Source organism: Megascapheus bottae, chromosome 9 (genome assembly GCF_031878675.1).
Source record: "Megascapheus bottae isolate mThoBot1 chromosome 9, mThoBot2.hap1, whole genome shotgun sequence".
Lineage (NCBI taxonomy): Eukaryota > Metazoa > Chordata > Mammalia > Rodentia > Geomyidae > Megascapheus > Megascapheus bottae.
The window spans coordinates 46,391,323-46,413,332 of NC_143517.1; the positions used below are offsets into that span (position 1 = coordinate 46,391,323).

Below are 22,010 nucleotides of genomic sequence, written 5' to 3' on the forward strand. Positions count from 1 at the left end.
ATCTGGACCTGGTCTGGACTTTAAGGTGTCCCATTTGTGTCTGTTGAAAAATTAAGTGCCTATTTGGTATGTGGGGAAAAATTATACATACATTTGAATATACAACTGTGCTGTGACAAAGTTAAAAGGAACTTCCTTTTCACTAGGAAGGGAAAATAAAAGTAAACTTATGGGACTATTCAACTATGAATCCAAATTACAAGGCTTTATTCTAAATGAAGGGAAATATCCATATTATTTTTAGGCCATATGCATTTCCCTCCAAGATACTGACATAAACGTTTTCTTACTTCTACTTGCATTTCTGGGGCTCATACCCAGGTCTTTGTACTGGGTATGCTTTCTACTGAGCTTAATCCTTGGTCCTCCCCCAGAGTGTAGAGCATATATAATCTCTGTGTTTTCCTTCTTCTTGTCCCTCAAGACTATTTTCCTTCTTTTCTAAAACTACTTAATTTTGTGTTTTAGGACCCAAACCCCCAGGTGTGCTAAACTTAAAGTTGATCAAAATTCAATTTATATTCAGTCAGAAATTGAATTTTCTAATCAAATACTAATGGAATTGTTTGTTTTGTTTTCTTTTCTTTTTTGATTGGGTCTGGGGCTTGAACTCTGGGCCTGGGCGCTGTCCCTGAGCTCTTCAGCTCAAGGCCAGAGCTCTACCACTTGAGTCACAGTGCCACTTCCGGTTTTCTGGTGATTAATTGGAGATAAGTCTCTTGGACTTTCGTGTCTGGGCTGGCTTTGAATCGAGATCCTTAGATCTCAGCCTCCTGAGTAGCTCGGATTACACGTGTGAGACACCAGAGCCAGGCTCCACTTAAAATTTAATTCAGTCAAATATCTGCCTAAGGCCAGGAGTTTGGCCTAGTGGTAGAGTGCTTGCCTACCATGCACAAAGACCTTCGGTACCACATACACAGAAAAAAGCTGGAAGTGGTGCTGAGGCTCAAGTGGTAGAGCTCTAGCCTTGAGAAAGTCCAAGGACAGTGCTCAGGCCCTGAGCTCAAGCCCCACCCCCCCAAAAAGAAATATCTGCCCAAATAGGCAAAAGGTATCTTAGGGCCAAATATTTTCTACATGTTTGTGGCAAAATAGATAAAAATCAAATCAAATTATGATTACTTTGGTTCTCAGTAAACATTGGCCTGCTATACTCTTGCAAATCTCTTTTTATAAAGACTAAATTATTCTGTTAATTTTAGTAATTCATAATATTCAACATTTTATTGATCACCTTACCTATTCTATAGGAATAGACAATATAATCAATGAACAAATATTAAGTATATGATAAATATTTTTATTTTTAAACACTAAACTGTACATGTTGCATATAAAAGATTTGAGCCTCTGTATTGAAAAATAATTACACTGGTCAGTACTATCTTTATACTTTTTATAGAAAGCAATGTTCCTCAAATATGTAGCTTTATTTTTACACAGAATCATAATCTCTTAACTATATTTGTACTATCATTTAAAAAATAAAAATTCATTCAAGATATTTTTATTTAACACATGGAAACGTAACAGGTTATACAGTACAACCACTTACTCCTCTGAGTACGAAGGAATGCCTTCTATTACAGACTGCCAACATGCTGAAGAAGTTAATTCTCTGTATTTACTTTTATTAAGAATAGGTTTTTGGTCGTGAGAACAAACAACCTCTCATTTGTTGCCTGAAAGCCTAAAATAGGATCATTGGTCTCTAGGCTTGCTACTTGCTGCACAGCAACCTGCCCTACATGCCTGCCTTCTTTTCTGTTGTAGAGCACAGTAGACATGGGAGCAGGCTGGCGGTAGATGAACACCCTGCGAAGACACTCACACAGGGCGGCATAGGAGTAATTTGGAGCACAGGCAAAAAATTTTTTGTCTCTCTTTGATGCTTGGACATAACCTGCCAAAAATGTAACAAACAAAAGAAAACTTTAATTTATGTAAAAGAAAACATGATTTGATATTTAACATTTCATAGTTTTGATTACAGCTTCATAATTTCTATTAAAATGCCTCAACATGTATGCCAAGAATAATCAATGATGATTGAATTCAGATCCATTAATGATTACTCACAATCTGTTTCTCTTAATTGATGCAACAGTACAGGTTAGTATAAAAACAAAATAGGCTTTGTCTCTTCAAGAAATGTGCAATAGAGTTCCTTTAATTACCACAAATAATTAAAATACTAAAATTCTGAAATCTAAAAGACTTATAAATATGTGCCAAAAGAGCTTTAAATGACAATTTAACATGTAGGTGGATGAATAGCAGAGCATCACAGAATGTTTTCTCTTATGGGAAATAGATGAGGAAATGGTCATTGGATACAATGACAATACCATTCTCATTCTCTCTCTCTCTCTCTCTCTCTCTCTCTCTCTCTCTCTCTGTCTCTCTGTCTCTCTCTGTCTCTCTCTGTCTCTCTCTGTCTCTGTCTCTGTCTCTCTCTCTCTCTCTCTCTCTCTCTCTCTCTCTGTCTCTCTCTGTCTCTCTCTCTCTCTCTCTCTCTTTTGGTGGGTCATGGGGCTTGAACTCAGCCTGGGCATTATCCCTGAGCTCTTCAGCTCAAGGCTACCACCCTACCTCAGGGCTCAAGTGTTGTTCCTGAGCTCTTCAGCTCAAGGCTACCTCCCTACCCTTGAGCCAAGCCCCACTTCTCATTTTCTAGAGGTTAATTGAAGATAAGAGTCTTGGGTCCTTTTGTGCCTGGGCTGGCTTTGAACCTTCATCTTCAGATCTCAGCCTCCTGAGTAGCCAGGATTACAGGCGTGAGCTACTGTGCCCAGCTCTCATTTTTATTATATTAAATATAAAATTATTTGTGCTTAAGATGAAATTCAGAAACACTATTCATAATGCATCTCTAAAGGTATTCACATACAGTATACTTGTAATATTCGTAGCTTTTATTGCTTTGGCAGTACAGGGGAGCAATCTCAATCTTACCCCTGCTAGGCTTTTGTTTTTCAGATAGGGTTTTGTGCTTTTGTCCAAGGCAGGCCTGAAACTGCATTTTTCTTAAATCGTGTGCATGTTTTAAAATTATCTCTTGTGAAATGTAAGTTAAGATTACTAGCTGCTATAACATGTGATACAAATGGGCAAAAAAAGGGACCACCACTGAACTTCCATCAAACAACAAATGGGCAAAGCCATGGAGCATATGAGGAAACAATATGTAATGTTAATACCAAATGTCAATGAGGGTTTGAGGAAGGAAGAGTGAAAAAGATGTTGATATCCATTTGCATATTTACTTGTGAGATATTATCTCTTGGTAATGTAAAGTTGACTTAAGTCTCAGGCTTAGTAGAAGTCCTCTGAAATATGAGGGCTTGGGCATATACATGGAGGAACTGATCATTAAGAAATTACATTATCAAACATTTCACTTATTGAAGGAAGAATGAATTAAAAGAATAGAAATTAGAGGGCTGGGAGTGTGGCCTAATAGTATAGTGCTTACCTATCATGCACAAAGAAAGCTCTGGGTTCAGAGTCCTCGGTACCACATACACAGAAAAAGAGGGAAGTGGTGCTGAGGCTCAAGTGGCAGAATGCTAAAATTGAGAAAGCTCAAGGATACTACCCAGGCCCTGAGTTCAATCTCCAGGACTGGCAAAAACAAAGACAAAAAGAAACAAAACAACAAAAACAACACATTAAAAAAATAGAAATCTGCTACTAAGCAGGTGGAGATCTAAGGGTCATGGTTTGAAGCCAGTCTAAGCAAGAAAATCCATGAGACTACTGAAAATGCCAGAAGTGAGGCTGTGGCTCAAGTGGTACAGTACTAGCCTTGAGCAAAAAAGCTTAGGGGCAGTGCCCAGGCCCTGAGTCAAACCCAAGGACCAGAACAAAAACCAAACCAAACCAAAAAAGCTGAATTATATTATTAACTAATAAGGGATAAGTAAAAAATTTCTACAGCTAGGGCAGTGTACATTTAGCCATTAAAATATATAATTTTACTTCCTGCTTTTAAAATATCTTCTCAATTAGTTGTAACTGTGGCTAATTCACAAAAAAAGTTTCTCCCAAATAATACAAATACATTTTGACATGAAGCTAATGATGGCACAAGCCCAACTTTTAAAACCAGTATTTTCTCTTTAATTCTGCTAAATTTCTTCTCACTTCCAGTTTCTGTAGTTTATTCATTACAATGGACAGATAGCTCTTTTACATTCAAGTTCAATGAAAAATGACTCCTAACTTAGAACAGTTTTATGATGTTTTTGAAGAGTGCCCTGAAGAATTCTAAATGCAGATTCCATGTAAGGTACTGTAACACCTGTGCCTATTATAACTATGTAGCTCACAGGATTAAAACAAGCAAATGACCAACTGGAATTATAATTAAGCCAGGTGCCAGTGGCTCATGCCTATAATTCTAGTTACTCAACAGGCCAAGATCTGAGGATCGTGGTTTAAAGCAAGCTGGGATAGAAAGATTTCCTAGGAGATTCTTATCTCCAATTAACCATTCAAAAACAGAAGTGGAGATGTGGCTCAAACTGGTAGAGCTCTGGCATTGAACAAAAGACCATAAGAACAGAGCCCAGGTTGAGTTTACAACAGACCAAAAAGAGTGAAAGTAAAAAAAAATTATTATAGACAATCATTTTCATTTCTATTTTATGTAATCTTTTGTACAGAGGAACAAATTTGTCTTGCTGTTATAACAGTACTTACCCCATTGACTATATTATAAAGAAACTGTAGAAAAAAACCAATCTGAATATAATTAGGACTTCTCAAATTAAAATGAGAAATATCAATTTGAAAATGATGACTAATCTCTGGCATAATGGAAATGCTGCTAGAGCCCACTTTGTACCTAGAGCATTGAAGGTTGCGATGTGTTCCCACATGTCTTCCTGTTTGCCAGAGTGGGGTTGCCAGAGAAGGGCATCAACATCATGGCGCAAACAGAAGCAGGGCATTTCATTAGGATCTACTATGACAGAGAAAAGGTACTGGTTGCTCCCAAGATTCACCTAAAAAGTGACAAATAATTGAACAAATTATTAAAAGTGACAAAACTGACACATGACACACTAAGCAATTGCTCTAAACCTTTCAAAGACATCCCCTAACATTCCTGAAAGAAATGTTGCACATTCATTTTAAAGCCAAGAGAAATGACACACAGGGCAGGCAACTTGCCCAAGTTCATCCAAGTATATGCTCTTAACATCCAAGTATATGCTCTTAATATTGTACTATATAATTCTCAACTGTTAGTATGGTAGTTTAAAAAATGCTATTAAATAAACATCAGTTCCATGAGGAAAACAGTTCTGAACCACAAAATACAGCATTAAACTTACTGATACTAACTTGTAAGTACTAAGAACAGTAACAGCTATCAGAATTTATAAGCATGCTCAGGCATATTATAAACTATCTCAATTACTCGCTAGGCTGTTTCTATATTCCTTAACCAGGTGAAAGAATAGCCTTGGAGGGGTTGCATTAGCTGTTGTTGACTAAACAGAAAATTCACAATTCAGATCTGTTCATCAATTACTTTCATGTATAGCTTAATTATGTTATTAATGTCAAAATAATGTCAGCAATTGATTGAGGCTTATAACTGAATCCCACCTATGATAATACTTTTTTGTAGTGAGTAGAGAATCAGAGGGGTGGAAAGTCCTGCCCCTGCTGACGTCACCACTGGGGTGGGGCACCTGATATATGGGCGCTGGCTGTTAGAAGGGGGGAAAAAAATAAGAGTGCCTGGGCCTGCGGAGAGGGCGAGAGAATCACACTGGAAGCTCCTGGAATGGAGCAGTGCATAGGCCAATGCAAAGAGAAGAGAGCTCCACGCTGGAAGATCCTGGCTGGCAAAGAACCCACACTGGCAAAGAGAAGAGAATGGCATACCTCAAGAGGCCTGCAGAGAGGTGAAGACCCATGGAGAGACAAGAGGCCTGTGGTTGAGAGGGGAAGCCTGCTGACAGGCCTGCAGAGAGGAGAGGAAAAAAACTTTTCTCTTTGAAGTTACAGCTACTCCTAGTTCTAAGCTAGCCCAGGAGAAGGCAGACTGGCTAATAAAAGTTCTTTGTCACCTTTAACCATGCTGTGTAGATTCTCTTGTTCTCAGATCATTATAGTCTTTTTTTTTTTTACTTGCTTTCAGTTTATTAAAATTTAGTACTTATTCGTTTATGATATCTGTCTTTTCCATTGTGCCCTTAACATGTCCAACTAGTACTTTAAATTGACCATTTCTTTTGTTGTTGTTTCTTATTTTCTTAATTGTAATGTGGTATTTTACATAATGGAATTCTATGGTGTTGTCAGAAAAAACTATATTGTCCCATTTGTAAGGAAATGGAAAGACTTAGAAAAAATCATATTAAGTGAAGTAAGCCAGACTCAAAGGAACATAGGCTCAATAGTTTCCCTCATTTGTCATAATCAGTAGAAACCTTGGCCTCTCCTAGCAGAGAGTCACAATAGAACAAAATCTAGATACATAAGGCCCATATAATATGACATTAAATGTAAGGACCTCCAGGATAAAGAAACAAAAGCCATATAATGAGTGATTGTTATCCTTGATATACTATGTTATCTCTCATCTCTTTTACTGTCCCTTGGTTATCTCATATTGTTACAATATTTCACCTTGTTATCTGATATATTTTATATATGCTTAATTGGTTGTTTGAAATAGGAGAGCAAAGGGGGTAAATCAAGTTGTGCGGGGGAGGGGGGGAGGGAAATGGGGAACAAGACCTGAGAAAGGGTATCAATATTTGTGAATATACCTTCTATCTGATGAATATAACGGAACCCTTCTATTAATTACAATAAAAATATATGAAAAAAAGAATGAATAATAACTAGAAGACACAATGAATGTGTACTCTTATATGGTCTTTCACAGACAAGAAAATAACAATAAGATAAATATTTGAAGAGCAAAGATACTATGTTAAATTTCAGGTGGAATAAACAGAAATGAGACATCCATTATTTAGTGGGACAATTACCTTAAAGAAACAAGAAGATGTTTAAAAGATTTTTGAGTCAAGAACGGGTACCACAGAGATGGATTGTAGGTAGGTAGTAGAAAGCTTGTCTATCATGTACAAGAATATTGATTCATCCATTAGTGCTACAAAAAATAAATAAACAGGAAGCATAAAAAACAAAGTTTCGTTCACTCTATTGTTATGTATTTTGATGTGAACAAAATTTCACTGAACTTAAAACCTGATAGCCAAGAGCAAAATAGGACTACAAATAAGAAGGAAATGGATGGCTACTCTGAACAGAACTATCTCAAAGTTAAGCAACAGCTCATAAAATTAAGCAGACTGAGGCTATTTACCGTAGGGACAAAGCATCCCCAATTATTTCAAAGGCCTCTGAATACTAGAGATGTAAAGCAAGTTTTAATTGATGGTCACAATGATGACACCTAATCATCAGTAAAATTCTCTGCAGAATGTTCCATATAAAACACACCAGCAAAAACAAATCTAGTAAGATTCCAAGGGTGATAAAATGGCTTTGAATACAGTTGTCGTATAAGACAGAAAAAATTAATTCGGTCTAAATGATTTACTAATTTGGGTACTCAGTCATCATTGATGCCAAAATGAATATTGTTTAAAACAATAGAAATTTACGGGGCTGGGAGTTCGGCCTAATGGTAGAGTACTTTGCCTAACATTCACGAAGACCTGGGTTCGATTGCTTGGTACCACATACATAGAAAAAAGCTGGAAGTGGTGCTGAGGCTCAAGTGGTAGAGCTCTAGCCTTGAGAAAATCCAAGAACAGTGATCAGGCACTGAGCTCAAGCCAAGGACTGGCAAAAAAAAAAAAAAAAATACAATCTCAAAACCATTAAGATACAATTCTATACTCTATGGGAAATTATTATTCCATGTTCATGTTTATTATAGAAAAGTTTATATGTATCTCTGAAGTACTAGTGAGGACCATAATTGTAGTAAGACAGCCACTTACAAAAATTTGAAACATGCATTTCAAGAAGTCAACTAACTCTTAAATTTCTTGGTGGAATATCTAGTAATTACAGACTTCTGAAGATTAAATGTCAAAAAGAAGACATTTAAGCAATCTTTAATAACTGGTACTATCTAATTAATTGAAAAGTACTATTAAGAAAAAAAGTTATATTACTCTACAAAAAATTAAGATACTTGTTAGGAGGCCAGATTGAAACTTCATTTTCAAATTCACAATTAGTTTCAAAATCCCATACATAAAATGCATTATTCTTTTCTTTATACATATATATGTACATATACATACCCAAACATATATGCATGTACTAACATGTATATCTATATATACATGTATGTATATGTGCATGAAGTATTTACTATCTTATTTAATGTTTGTTAAGTAAGAGATAGAAATACTCATTTTACAGACAAGGAATGTCAGTCTCAAGAAAATGAAAGACTTAAGTCACTAACAAGTAGTAGCTGAAATTTAAATTTAAATGTGCTTCCGCATTCATATTTTTCATATCAGACTATGTTCTTTCCCAAAGCCTATTTTATAATAACTAGTAAGCAAACTATTTAAATGTCTATAAAAATGTCTATGGCTAGATACTATTTCAGAGTGATACTCTACGAGTATAGAATTCTCATAAAATCCTATGCTACACCTTTATTTGAATACCTATTCATTAAGTACTGATACAATTAAAGATATATTTATCTGACTAGATCTTAGAAGGTATAAGATATTAGCTGAAAAGCATAAAATGCAATAGATGGAAACACACTGAATTTTAAGTTTATGAAAACTCAAGACAGTAATCTCTAAAAGCATGGGGTGGGGAGAATTTTTTTTTGCAGCTTAAAAATATCACATTGAAAGATGTATCACAAATAGTATCAACTTTCCTGACAAACACTGTATATTGGTAGATACACATAAGTATAACAAGTAATAAAAATACAGATCAATAAAAAGTGCTAACAGAAAAAGGAAAGAGGAAACAGTTGACAAGGCAGATAATGTGGTTGCACTTTATCTACGTTAACAGGGGATAGAACACAGTTTTTGAACTGAGAACAGTTTAAAAGGCCAAGTATTTAAGGCAAAAGGAACAGGAAATGTTAGGAGTCCTGTGGAAAAGTATGTTAATACATCCGGGGAGCTAAAGAAAACGACCCAGGTTAAAATGAGAAGAAAAGAAAAAGGCAATCAGGACAGCATGAGAGTGATTTTTCAACCCATGGGTCTCAACAATCAAATCAGTACAAGAAAAAAACATGTAAAAAACAATTTTCATTTTTACTCTGTTAACAAGGAGTATTATTAACAATAATATTTATGTAGGATCATTCTGTTTTGTGGAATTTCTCCATCAGTTGTGTGTGTGAGTGTGTGTGTGTGTGTGTGTGTGTGTGTGCATGAAGTGTGTGTGCTTTCTTAATTTACAATGTATCATCACAGAAAAGTTATAGAAAAGTTTCAAGACCTCCCAATTGGCCACAGTAAGGACACTGGACATTACTCTTAATAAGACATACAGGAAGCTTCATATGGAGGACAGAAATAGGAAAATTATATAATTTACTATGCCCTTTAAGGAGGTTACTTTGATCTTCATGAAAGGATTTACTATTAATTCAAAGGAAAGATAACTTCAAAGTAGCAAAACTGGTAAATAGTATATAATCAAGTTTGACACCACAAAAACAGAGGCAAAAATTACACCTAGTTTCATCTAATGACATATACTCCAAAAGAATCATTATGCAGTATTTCTGTCAAAATTGCACTGAATCTGAAAAGGAAATTCTTATAGGGCTATAAATTGAGATAGTATATAAAAGGTATGAAATTAAGTCTCTTATCAAAAAGGATGAGTGACCGTTCCAAAGTAGAGACTAAAGAGACACCAACTAAAGCTAAGTGTAGTATGAGACACTGGGTGACATCCTCAATCAGAAACAAATTTGTTCAATTTTGACACACTAGTAAACTTGATATGAAATTTAAAGTGTTATATGCACTAATTTTTAAATTATGTGTTATATAAAATAATCCCCTACTGGGAATGTGACTTAGTAATAGAGTACTTGCCTGGGATACATGAGGATCTAGATTCAATTCTACAGTACCACACAAACAAAAATAAATAAATAAATTTTTTTAAAAAAGCTCTTTCACCTTTCTATTCTCTGAGCTTTAAAAAGAATAAATGAATAAAATAATCCATGGAAGTGGCGCTGTGACTCAAGTGGTAGAGAGCTAGCCTTGAGCTGAAGAGCTCAGGGACATTGCCCAGGCTCAGAGTTCAAACCCCACAACAACAACAATAACAACAACAACAACAACAACAACCCCTATATTTTTAGCATACAGGGCAATCAGTAGAGGTATATAGGGACATTGTATGTGCAACTTATCTCTAAATATCTCAGCAAAATGAAAATATAAATGTCATAGAAGATTAACTTCTACTAAAATCTAAGTATCTAAGTGAAGGGTTTTTTTTTTGGGGGGGGGGGGTGGGCCAGCCCTGGGGCTTGAGCTAAGGGCTTGGGGAACTGTCCTTGGGCTTTCTCAAGGCTAATAGCACTCTACCACTTAAGCCACAGCACCACTTCTGGCTTTTTCTGTGTATGTGGTATAGAGGAATAGAACCCAAGACTTCATGCATGTTAGGCAAGCATTCTACCACTAGGCCATGCTTCCACCCTATAAGTGAAGATATTCTTGAACTGAATGCCATTAAAATTCATATGTGGGAAGAGATTTTCAAAGAGTAATTCAGTTGAAATTAAGTCATTAAGGAGAGTCTTAATTGATGAGAGTATAATGTCCCTATAAGTGGTTAGGATGCAATACACAGGAAAGGCAAAGGCTATTTAAAGGAGGAAGCTATCTACAAGTCAAGCAGAAAGGCTAATGCCTTCACTTCAAACTTGGAGCAAACCAAATTATGGGAAAATTATCTTCTACTTTATCACTTCAAAGACCTTTATTTTTCTCTAGCCAGTCTACTTCATGTCAATATAAATATAATCTAGAAATCATACTTTTCACAACACTTAGCAGTAGTTTGAAAATGATATGCCAGAGAAAGCTGTTAAATAGGAAAGAGCAAGTTATTATGAAGAGGAGGAAAAAAGGGATGGAATAAAAATATTTTTTTTTTATTGGTCATGGTGCTTAAACTCTGGGCTTTTGCGATATCCCTGAGCTATTTGGCTCAAAGCTAGCACTGTATCACTTGAACCACAGTGCCACTTCCAAGGGAATGGAATAATTTACAATGAGAGGAACAGTTAAGAGATTTCCTCGGGTGTGTGTGTGTGTGTGTGTGTGTGTGTGTGTGTGTGTGTGTGTGTGTGTGTGTGTGTGTGTAGCTACTGGGTTAGAACTCAAGGTGTGCACTCTGTCCTTTCACTAAAGGCTGGCATTCTACCACTTGAGGTGTGCCTCTACTTCTGTTGGGTAAATGGAGGTAAGAGTCTCATGGACATTCTGCCTTCACTGGCTTCAAACTGCAACCCTCAGATTTCAGCTGTCTGTGTAGCTGAGACTACAGCCATGAGCCACTGGCACCTGGCTTAGAGATCTTCTTTTAAAGTCAGGTTGGAACTTAGATTTGGTACATCAAGTTCATATATTGTTTAGGATCTACAAAGCTGAGGACTAAACCCTGTAGTAGAGTGACACCAAGCCACACCAAGCAACATTCAAACTAGTGCACATTTCCAAAGTTACTTTGAGGGAAAAAAATTATACATACATGAAATACCAGAGAGCTGAAGAAAAAAAATCCCAGCTGGTTTAAAGAATTGAGTAAACATATTTCAGAAAATGGGTATTTTTTTATATTGGTCACACAGATTAGTAAAAAATACAATAAAAAAATCTTTTGCAAAAGAAATATATAAATTTATAAACAGAAAATATATACTTCAAAGTAAGATTCTACATCTTGACCACCAACTAGTAAAGATCAAACAGAAAACCAAAGGCACAGTGGAAGTAAAAATTAATGAAGACTATGAATGAGAACATAAAGCAAAAACCTGTTTGTCAGAGGTAGTACTAAACATAAAAAGGGACTTTAAAAAAATAGTAGAATTATAAATAACACAGTTATAAAATTTTAATGAAATATGAGGTATAGAACCAATAAACTAACAGCTCCCAAGAATAATACATTACAATTAACCAGGACTCAAATAACATGGGGAAATGAACTAATGTTCAATGAAAAAGCAAATAGAAAGTTATTATAAATTACAAAATCAAAATTGTATATAAAATAGAACAGATAAAAAAGCCAGCTAAACATTATTAATATGAAATATTACTCAATCTAATGTCACTTTATTATGTTTGATATGTTTAGTAGTATGGAATGCTAGTATGGAGTTATGGTTCTTCATGGAGTGATGAGACTTATAACAAGCAATAACTGCTAATTAATCCTTCATTCCTTTCCCTCCCTTCCTTTCTCCCTTCCTTCCTTGCTTCCCTTCCCTTCCTTCCACCTTTCACTCTTCCTTCCTTCCTTCCTTCTTTCCTTCCTTCCTTCCTTTCTTACTTCCTTTCTGGCAAGGTTTCCCTTTGTAGCCTAGGCTGGACTAGAACTTCCTATAAAACCCAGGTTAGCTTCTAACTTAATAATTGTCCCCCTAGCTCCTCTCAAGAGTGAATACTGCAGGTGTATTACACCACATTTGGGTCCAATCAAGGTAATTATCTGTCATTAAATTATCATTTAATCATTTAATTCATTAATCATTTAATAATTAAATTATCATTTGTCATTTAAATTATCATTTGCTGTTATCCACAGATTTCTACAAACATTAAGAACTTACTACATGAGAGTGTAAACTTGTTCAATCACTATGGAAAGCACTATGGCAGTTCCTCAAAAGACTAAACATAACTCCCTTATGACCCAGAAATTACACTCCTTGGCATTTACCCACTAAATCCACTAGCACAACGATGTTCACTGCAACACTATTTACCATAGCAAAGATATGGAACCAACCCAGATGCCCCTCAGTAGATGATTGGATCAACAAGATGTGGTATATATACACAATGGAATTCTATGATGCTATCAGAAAGAAAGACATTGCCCCATTTATAAGGAAATGGAAAGACTTATAAAAAATCATATTAAGTGAAGTAAGCCAGACACAAAGGAACAAAGATTCATTGGCCCTCCTTTGTAATAGCACAAACCTAGGACTCTCCTAGCAGAGGATTACAATAGCTCAAACCCTGGATACATAAGGCCATATAGGATGAGGCCAAATTAATGGACCTCCAGGACATGGAAACAATAGCTTATGATTGAATGTTGTTCTTAATGTACTATTTTTTTTTCTTTTCTGTTGTGTTGCCCTTTGGTTAATCACATACTGTTATAGTATCTAACTTTGTTATCTGGTATATTATATATATATGTTTACTGGCTTATTTGAAATAGGAAAGGGGGGAAACAAGATGGAGGGAGCGAAACGTGGACAAATACATGAGAAGGGGTATCAATGTGTGAGAAATAATGCACCGTCTATCTGGTGAATATAACTGTAACCTTTCTATACATTAAATAAAAAAAAGAACTTACCACATGAGTAGTTTTCAATGAACTGCCATCAAATCTGCATAAACTAGAGCTCTCTTCAAAGAAAATATCACATTCTTCTAACTCTTGAGCATTACAAGGAGGCTTTTCTTTATCTGGATTTGGGTTCTTAAACCAAACAACAAAAAAAAAGTAAAAAATAAAAAAAATAAGGAAATGGATTTATTCATTCTTAGAACTATTAAGATTACAACAATAACTAAAATTTAATTTAGACCCTTGGCCAATAAAAACAATATCAACAAAATCAGAAATATCACAATAATTTAATCAGCAAAAAACACCTAAAAATGGCCATCATAGACATCTGATATGCTCAAAGACAAAGTAAAACAAAAATAAGTTTGAGAAAGAGTGACATAATGTTACGATATTACAAAAACACATGATTTTGAAATACAGCAAAAGAAACTATCTAACATGAAGCAAATAAGCACAAAACCCCAGTGATTTATGAAATAACACCAAATTGTCTAACATGACAGCAAATAGAAGCAGGAATGATAATAGAGAAAAAAATTTTGTGAGATGAAAATTATCATATAGATTCAAGGAAGTCAAAGAACCCAAGCACAGAAAATGTAACACATTACAATAATAAAACTGGTAAGGAAAAAAGAGAAAAACAGTTAAGAAAATAATGAATATACTATGTAGGTCAAAGGAAGACACAAAAGACAACTGACTTCTCACTATATTTGAACCAAAATAACAGAAGATATTTGGGAGTTTTGAGAAAACTATGATTAAAAAGAACCTTACCAATGAATTTTATATATATATATATATATATATATATATATAAAACAAAATGAATAAAAAAAGAGTAGGTAATTTTTACAAACAAAATCAGAGAGAATTTATATTATCAGCAGACCTATACTATAAGATGCTACAGGAAGTTATTCAGGGAGGAAAAATGGCAAGTGAATCTTTGAATATTAAAAAAACATAAGAGAAAATGGAAAAACAGGCCAACAATTTTTTTTTCTTATTTGTATTCTTTTTAACAAAGAACTGGCAAGAGCTAAAAAAAAGATAATGTGCTATATGTTTATAACATGGAATCTAAGAATATTAAAATGAAACATGAGCTATAGAAATATTATTTTAGGGCCAGGAGTTTGGCCTAGTGGTAGAGTGCTTGCCTAGCATTCACAAAGGCCCGGGTTCGATTCCTGGTTACCACATACATAGAAAAAAAAAAAGCTGGAAGTGAAGCTGGAAGTGGGTCAAGTGATAGAGTGCTAGCCTTGAAGAAAGCCCAAGGACAGTACTCAGGTCCTGAGTTCAAGGCTCAGGACTGCCCTCCCAAAAAAGAAAGAAATGTTATTTTAAAGTTCTTAAATTATAAGTGAGCTGGGCATGGTGGCTCACGCCTGTAATCCTAGCTACTCAGGAGGCTGAGATCTGAGGATCAGCCCACCTACTGAAGACCCTGAGGCTCTTATCTCCAGTTAACCTCTAGAAAACAGGAAGTGGTGCTCAAGAGGTAGTGTGGTAGGCTTAAGCTGAAGAGCTCAGGGACGTACCCAGAGCTCAGGGACAGTGCCCAGGTCAAGAGTTCAAGCCCCATGACTCCCTCTCCCTCTCCCTCTCCCACTCCCTCTCTCTTTCTCACACACACAAACACACACAATTATATGTGAAATAACATTTTTTGAAGATGATGATACAGGTGCATATTTTACAACAACCATACGCGCGTGTACACACACACAGATAATAAGCCAAAAACAGATGAGTTATAAAAGTAATTTGATTATGTTCCCTTGTTTAAATGCAAGAAGCTTATATAGTAATAAGATCATAATAATTAAGCAATAAATTAAAATACACTTACACATAACAGAATTCAATAACCAAATGTTCACATACCTAGTTTGCCAATATGTAGACGGGTTATTTAGAACTTAATAAAGTAACCTGAAAAACTCTTGAAGGTTCAATACCCAACAAAATAAAACAACAACAAAAATCCCAACCAAACAAAAACTTACTAAAAAAAAGACAGAACAAAAATCTATAATCTAAAAGTCTTTGCAAGTGTCAAAATTATTTTATTCTCAGACCTTACAATATTAAATATTTGCTGACTGAATGAACATGGGACAATAGGCCTATATTATTAGGAAATGAAAAGTACTCTTACCTATAAATTCAGTGCTTTTTGAAATTTTTAATTAGTGCTGACAAATACAAATCTGCTTTCTCTATTTAACCATCTCTTCTTCACAAATGCATTTACTTTCAACCTCTAATCTTTCTTTTCTACCTTACCATTCTATTTAACCATCTCTTCTTTACAAATGCATTTACTTTCAACCTCTAATCTTTCTTTTCTACCATACCATTTACTGATATTTTAAGTAGAAATACTTATTAAATAGTTATTGAATAATTATTCTTCAACTTTACAATTCAAAATGGCAATATTTGGTAATTTAATGCTTAGTAAGACATTTTTATATATGGAAAATAAACATATAACTGACATTCTAGTAGAATGTTGTATTTGTTCAGATTCACAATGTGATTTTCCCAGCCACGAGCATGGCAACATTTTTCACCTTCATGTGTGAATGGGTACTATGTGGCATATAATCATTACAAGCAAAAAGAAAATGTTACATATGACATAAATGTATATCTTTGATATTCTAAAATCATCTGGAAAACTTCATGATAATGAGATAAACATCTATGGCAAAATTATAATTTTTGCTTCATCACAACTGACTACTTGGTTCTTCTAAAGGAGAATGTATGGAAAGAGATGCATAAACATATGCACATAATCCCATATAATATGCAGAGACATATGCATGCAATCACAAAGTATAAGAAATAGTAGAATTTTACACCATTTTATAATATTAATGTCAATAGTAACTGAGCTCTTTTATATTAAGAAGGGTAAAATAATGTTTAAAATACAATGTTCTCGGGGCCCGGAGTTTGGCCTAGTGGTAGAGTGCTTGCCTAGCATGCACAAAGACCCGGGTTCAATTCCTCAGTACCACATACGTAGAAAAAAGCCAGAAGTGGTGCTGAAGCTTAAGTGGTAGAGTACTAGCCTTGAGAAAGCCCAAGGACAGGGCTCATGCCCTGAGCTCAAACCCAGGACTGGCAACAACAACAACAACAAAAATACAATGTCCTCTTAAATTAATTATCTCTCTCGAATTACTGGAAAGTCACACTAGTATTGCTATTGTTTACCAGTTCCTCAGAGGTCAAATGCATTAAACGCTCAGCGATTACAGCACACTGGGATGCATCCTGTAAAAGTTCTCCTTGTTTATCACCAACCACCAGCTCTGACCATGTGAGTCCTTCATTCTTCTTAATTAAGGAAATCTCCAAGCTAAAAATTTAAATGAGAAAAGTAATGCTACTTTTACCAGCCATATAAATTTTACCATCAACAATAAACAGAAGAATTTCCTACAGATATTAACCAACTAGAATATCAAATATGTTTGAGCTTTGTGTGACAGTAAGTTTCTAATAACAAACAAAATAAATAAAGAAGTTCCATTAGAAATGGTGCAGCAAATATGGCATGAAAAGGTTAGTGACTAGGAAAGCAAAAAGGAAGACTCTTACTAGAAAGAACTGCTATAGTCCAGATGTGAAGTGATGGAATTACAAGCAGCATAGAACTGTGAGACCCTGGGGGAGCGGTACAGGAGTGTAAAGCAAGAGAATGGCCTATACATAAAGGAGAGGAGATCTCTTTGGATATAAACCTAACAACTTTATTTTTATAAATAGTCAATGTATAATGTACAATTATTACTGAAAATAGTCATCAGGTTCAATCAACTTGTTAATTTTCAAAGTATAGATTTTAGAGAACTGAAAGAATAAGAATTAGGGAAAATTAGTTTTGGAAAACATACACACAATAATATTAACATTGTCTCTTTTTAACATTTAAAATTGAATTCTGTGCATTTAAGTCATTAGGGTGAAATTTTGAATGTGCTATGGAGGGCCACATAGCAAACTCTGAGACAAGAAATGATGAGACAGGAAAGGGTGATTAAAATAGAGTCAGAAATCTTCCTTAGATCAGGAAGAAGGCAGCAGCTCATGTTCCTTTGGGAGAAGAAAATCAAGTACATTGCCTTAGGAATAGCATCTGCTCTAACAGAATAAGTGGGATAGTGGTTCCTCTATAGCCACATAACCTTTTCCATTTCCAAGTGCCATCTTTGTTATAAGTAAACCAGGCTAATGCAAGTTAACAACTGCTAGAGTACAATAATAGCTATTATCATAATTATCAAATAGAACATGTTAACTTATCTGCTGTTCTTTTTCAAGGCTTTTATTGTCAGCAACTCACAAATTAATTGCAGCATTTTATCATTTTCTGACTACTTAAGAAAACATACAAAAAGGTATTGCTTATATAATGAAAGTTCCTATCATAAGTAATGAAAATCATCACCACTATCACCAAATGCTCCATTTCATTATTTTCCAATGAATAGGCTAATCTTGATGATGAAGATGAGAATAAAAATAATGACTGCAGCTCATACTTACCACATGACAGGTACTGTGTTATATGTTTTATATATTTTAACTGTTTTGCTTACCCTAATCAAATAAAATACTATTGTCATAATTATCTTACAAGCAAGGGAGAAAAATTCTAAGAGATTAAGTAACTTGACAAGTTCACAAGCTAGTAAAGCAGTCTGGTCTAATCCATGTGGTTCCAGATTCCCCAAAATTCAAAACAGTCTGTTACTTTTAGATGCCTCATTCTGGCTTTAATTTTCCTAAAGAATAATGATTACTTTTCTGTATGCTTACTAGCTATTTGTTTAATTGTCATGTGTCTATTCAAATCACTTGATCACTTTTAGAGCTCAGTTGTCTTATGAATTTGTAGAAATCTTTATATATTGAGAAAGAAATCCTTTGACAAGAATACTGAGAATATTTTCTTCAGTCCATGTTTGTCATTATGTTTGTCTTAAGGTATCTTTAAGAGAGAAAACATTTTCAGTTATGAGGAGCAGAAAACTTTGGAGTCCAATTTATCATATATTTCTCCTTTTTTTTTGGCTTACTGTGCCTAAACATGCATGCAATTCATAAAAGAAATATAAATGATCAATTTATATTGAAACAAAATTATTCACCACAATTATGAAGTATTTATTATTTTATGAGTAGAAATGTATCATTCTTATTTATTTCTGCATATGGAAAAGTAAATATATAGTTATTTGCTAAGGCAAAAGATTGAAATAATCTAACTTATTGGTTCACATTAGTGGGACAATTTTTTTAAATGATGTGTCATTCAGCAGAATAAAATAAAAGCTCTACTAACAAACATTGAAAAACGTAATTTTTCAATTCAAAAACATCTTAAGATTTATTGTTGAAAATGAACAAAAATGAGGTAGGGCTAGTATGTAGCTCAGTGGCAAAGTGCTTGCTTAGCAAATGTACTGTCTTGAGTTTGATCCCCAGTACCAAAAAAGGGGGAAAAGTATAAACAAGAAAAGAAAGATGTACAATATTTGCCAAAATATTTCTTTTCTCCTACTTTTTTTAGTAAGAAATAAACACAGTGCTAGAACATACATAACATACTCACTCTGAAACAAAACAAAGCATCTGTGGAGGAGTTCAGGCTGGTGTGAGAGGAAGTTTCCAGCTCTAGTCCTCTGTATGCTTTATGTTTATGAAAATGAGAATCTGTTATTTAGTAAACAAATTATACTTGGTACAAAAAAAAATTTCTATTAAAAAAATAAGAGTGCAGGCTGGGAGTTTGGCCTACCAATAGAGTACATGCCTAGCATGCACGAAAACCCGGATTTGATTCCTCGGTACCACATACACAGAAAAAACCAGAAGTGGTGCTGTACTTCAAGAGGTAGAACTCTAGCCTTGATAAAGCCCAAGGACAGTTCTCAAGCCCTGAGTTCAAGCCCCAGGACAGGCAAAAAAAAATGAGTGCAAATTAAAATAGCCATCTGTTATTCCTATACCACATTTTTAGAGAGGGTAATGAAAAATATTACTATGTCCTAGAAGTAATAACTACACTAGTATCATTAATCTTAACTATAGTTAGGTTGTTCCATGTAGGTATTACATTTTGATTCAATCTTAAGAAAATTAATGAGCAATACAGATGAAAGTACTGTATTCATTTGTGATGTCCAACTGGTATAGAACAAAATAACAAATTAAAGGTTAACTAAATTTTAAATACAATACTATTAAAATACCTATTGTTCTCTTTCAATATCCATGTACTGCTTTCATGATCAACGGATGAAAATAGTTTTCCTTCTAAAATTTGAAGACCTCTCAGCATAATGCTGATGTTATCAGGCAAAAATTGCACTTGAATGTCTTCCTTAGTACTGTCTTCTGGAAGCCATATAGTTACTGTCACATCATCTTCACTCTGTTGCCAGTAATACAGAGGTTCTAGAGGTGAGGAGGGAGATGAATTTATGTAATCAAATTGGAACAATATGTAAAATTACAGCTTAGAAGATATGAAAGAACCTCTATCTAAAATAATCTCAGCATGCTTCGTAAAGATCATCTCACAAATAAGCATAAGCAAATATTTAGATTTCTTTGGCAATTTTGACTGGAAGAGTTATAGCAATTAAATTTGACATTTTGACTTCCCAGCTTATCTACTGCTCTAAGAAATAACCACTCATACAGTACTAATGACAGCAATCTTTTCTTTTTCTTATTCCCCCTTTCCCTACACACACACACACACACACACACACACACACACACACACACACACTTCTTCACTGAACAAGAATATGATATATCTCCCTAAAAAGAAATCAAGGTAATTTATACACAGTAGTAACCTTGTATATATCACTTATGCCAGACAAAGGATAAAGGATGAACCCGGAAAGTCACGTAAGGTTTTAGTATAAAGAGTCATGGAAGGCAGGTACCAATGGCTCACATCTGTAATCCTACCTACTCTGGATATTGAGATCTAAGGACAGCAGTTCAAAGCCAGCCCAGCAGGAAAGTCTGTGAGACACTTATTTCCAATTACCTACCCTTCCCCCAACAAAATAAAAACTAGAAATGGAGCCACAGCTCAACCGGTAGAGCGCTAATACTGAGCTAAAAAGATTAGAGATATCACTCAGACCCTGAGTTCAAGTTCCAGACAGGTACTAAAAAGAAAATATATAAAACAGTGAGGCAAATGTCTACTTCAATAATCAATACTAATAAAAAGGTTAGTTCAAAGAGTATGTATATTTGAAAATATTAAAAAATCTTATAAAATGTATTAATATGGCCATAACATCAGTCATTTAAAGGCAATATTCTTCTGAAGAGCTTTAATAGAATATGTACTCTTCATAAACAGACTTTTTTTCTGAAAGAGTTCATTAACTTTTTCATTTTAAAACATAATCTTTACTCATTCATTCAATATTAAGAAACTGAGTGGTTCTGTCCTGAAGAAACTTGCTTTCAGTTTAACATGAACAGTAAAAACGTATGTATCAGTCTACCTTACTGTCTAGGAGTATTCAGTACTATCATACTGACTTCTAAGTGTCAATGGTAACTGATATTATACAGTTATATGCTAAGTTCAGACTAAGGAATCAAGTTAGCTAATGCATACATCATTTTTTTAAGAAAAAATCTTTGGTAATTATAGAAAATTAAATTTTCACAATATTTTGGTGAATTATTTTTTTCCAAATAAAAAGTGGGAGAAAGTAATATCAAAATAAATTAATCATCTATTCTGATCTGGTAGAACCCCACCCCTAATTAGGAAAAGAAAACTAAAAGGAATGTCACTTTAATCTGTGAACAATAAAGTAAAACCACCTTTAATTTTCTCTGAGGTGTCTACATCCATAGTTTCTTCAAGATCATGACCAGCCTGAACAAATTTGAAAGACTTATAGGAGACAATCATTAGACCATTTCCATTGGGCTCAATAGCGGCATAATGTGGCACTGACTTCCCTTGGAGAATGTCACGTTTAGTAATTTCATATTTTTCATTATCTGTAAGAAAATACTTTACATTAAAAAGATAAACTTTTTAAATAAAATGTCTAAAAATATTTGAATATTAATTGTAATCATACTCAGACATTCTAAATATATTATTAAAAGAGATATTTATACACTTTTCCTATGAGTATAAACATTGCAACCCAATTTTCTACAAGTAGTTTGTTATTATTATTATTATTTTTACATTTTATGTTCTCATGCAGGTTAAACTCAGGGCCTCAGGCTCTTGTTCAACTTATTTTCTCATAGATTACAATAAACCATTTGAGCCATACCTCTGGTCT

At 34.4% G+C, this 22,010-nt stretch overlaps 1 protein-coding gene across 1 annotated transcript in view; it reads right to left on the bottom strand.

The window, feature by feature from the left end:
- Positions 1-1,302: 1,302 nt before the first annotated feature.
- Positions 1,303-22,010, bottom strand: part of Nudcd1 (NudC domain containing 1) — a 43,622-nt gene continuing 22,914 nt past the window's right edge. The window contains exons 5-10 of the mRNA XM_090339269.1: positions 21,532-21,714; positions 19,917-20,121; positions 16,873-17,017; positions 13,633-13,758; positions 4,853-5,012; positions 1,303-1,906 (exon numbers count right to left, since the gene is read on the bottom strand). Of these exons, the coding sequence (XP_090195395.1) occupies positions 1,614-1,906; positions 4,853-5,012; positions 13,633-13,758; positions 16,873-17,017; positions 19,917-20,121; positions 21,532-21,714 (1,112 nt within the window). The 3' untranslated portion in view covers positions 1,303-1,613. The remainder of the gene's footprint in view (positions 1,907-4,852; positions 5,013-13,632; positions 13,759-16,872; positions 17,018-19,916; positions 20,122-21,531; positions 21,715-22,010) is intronic.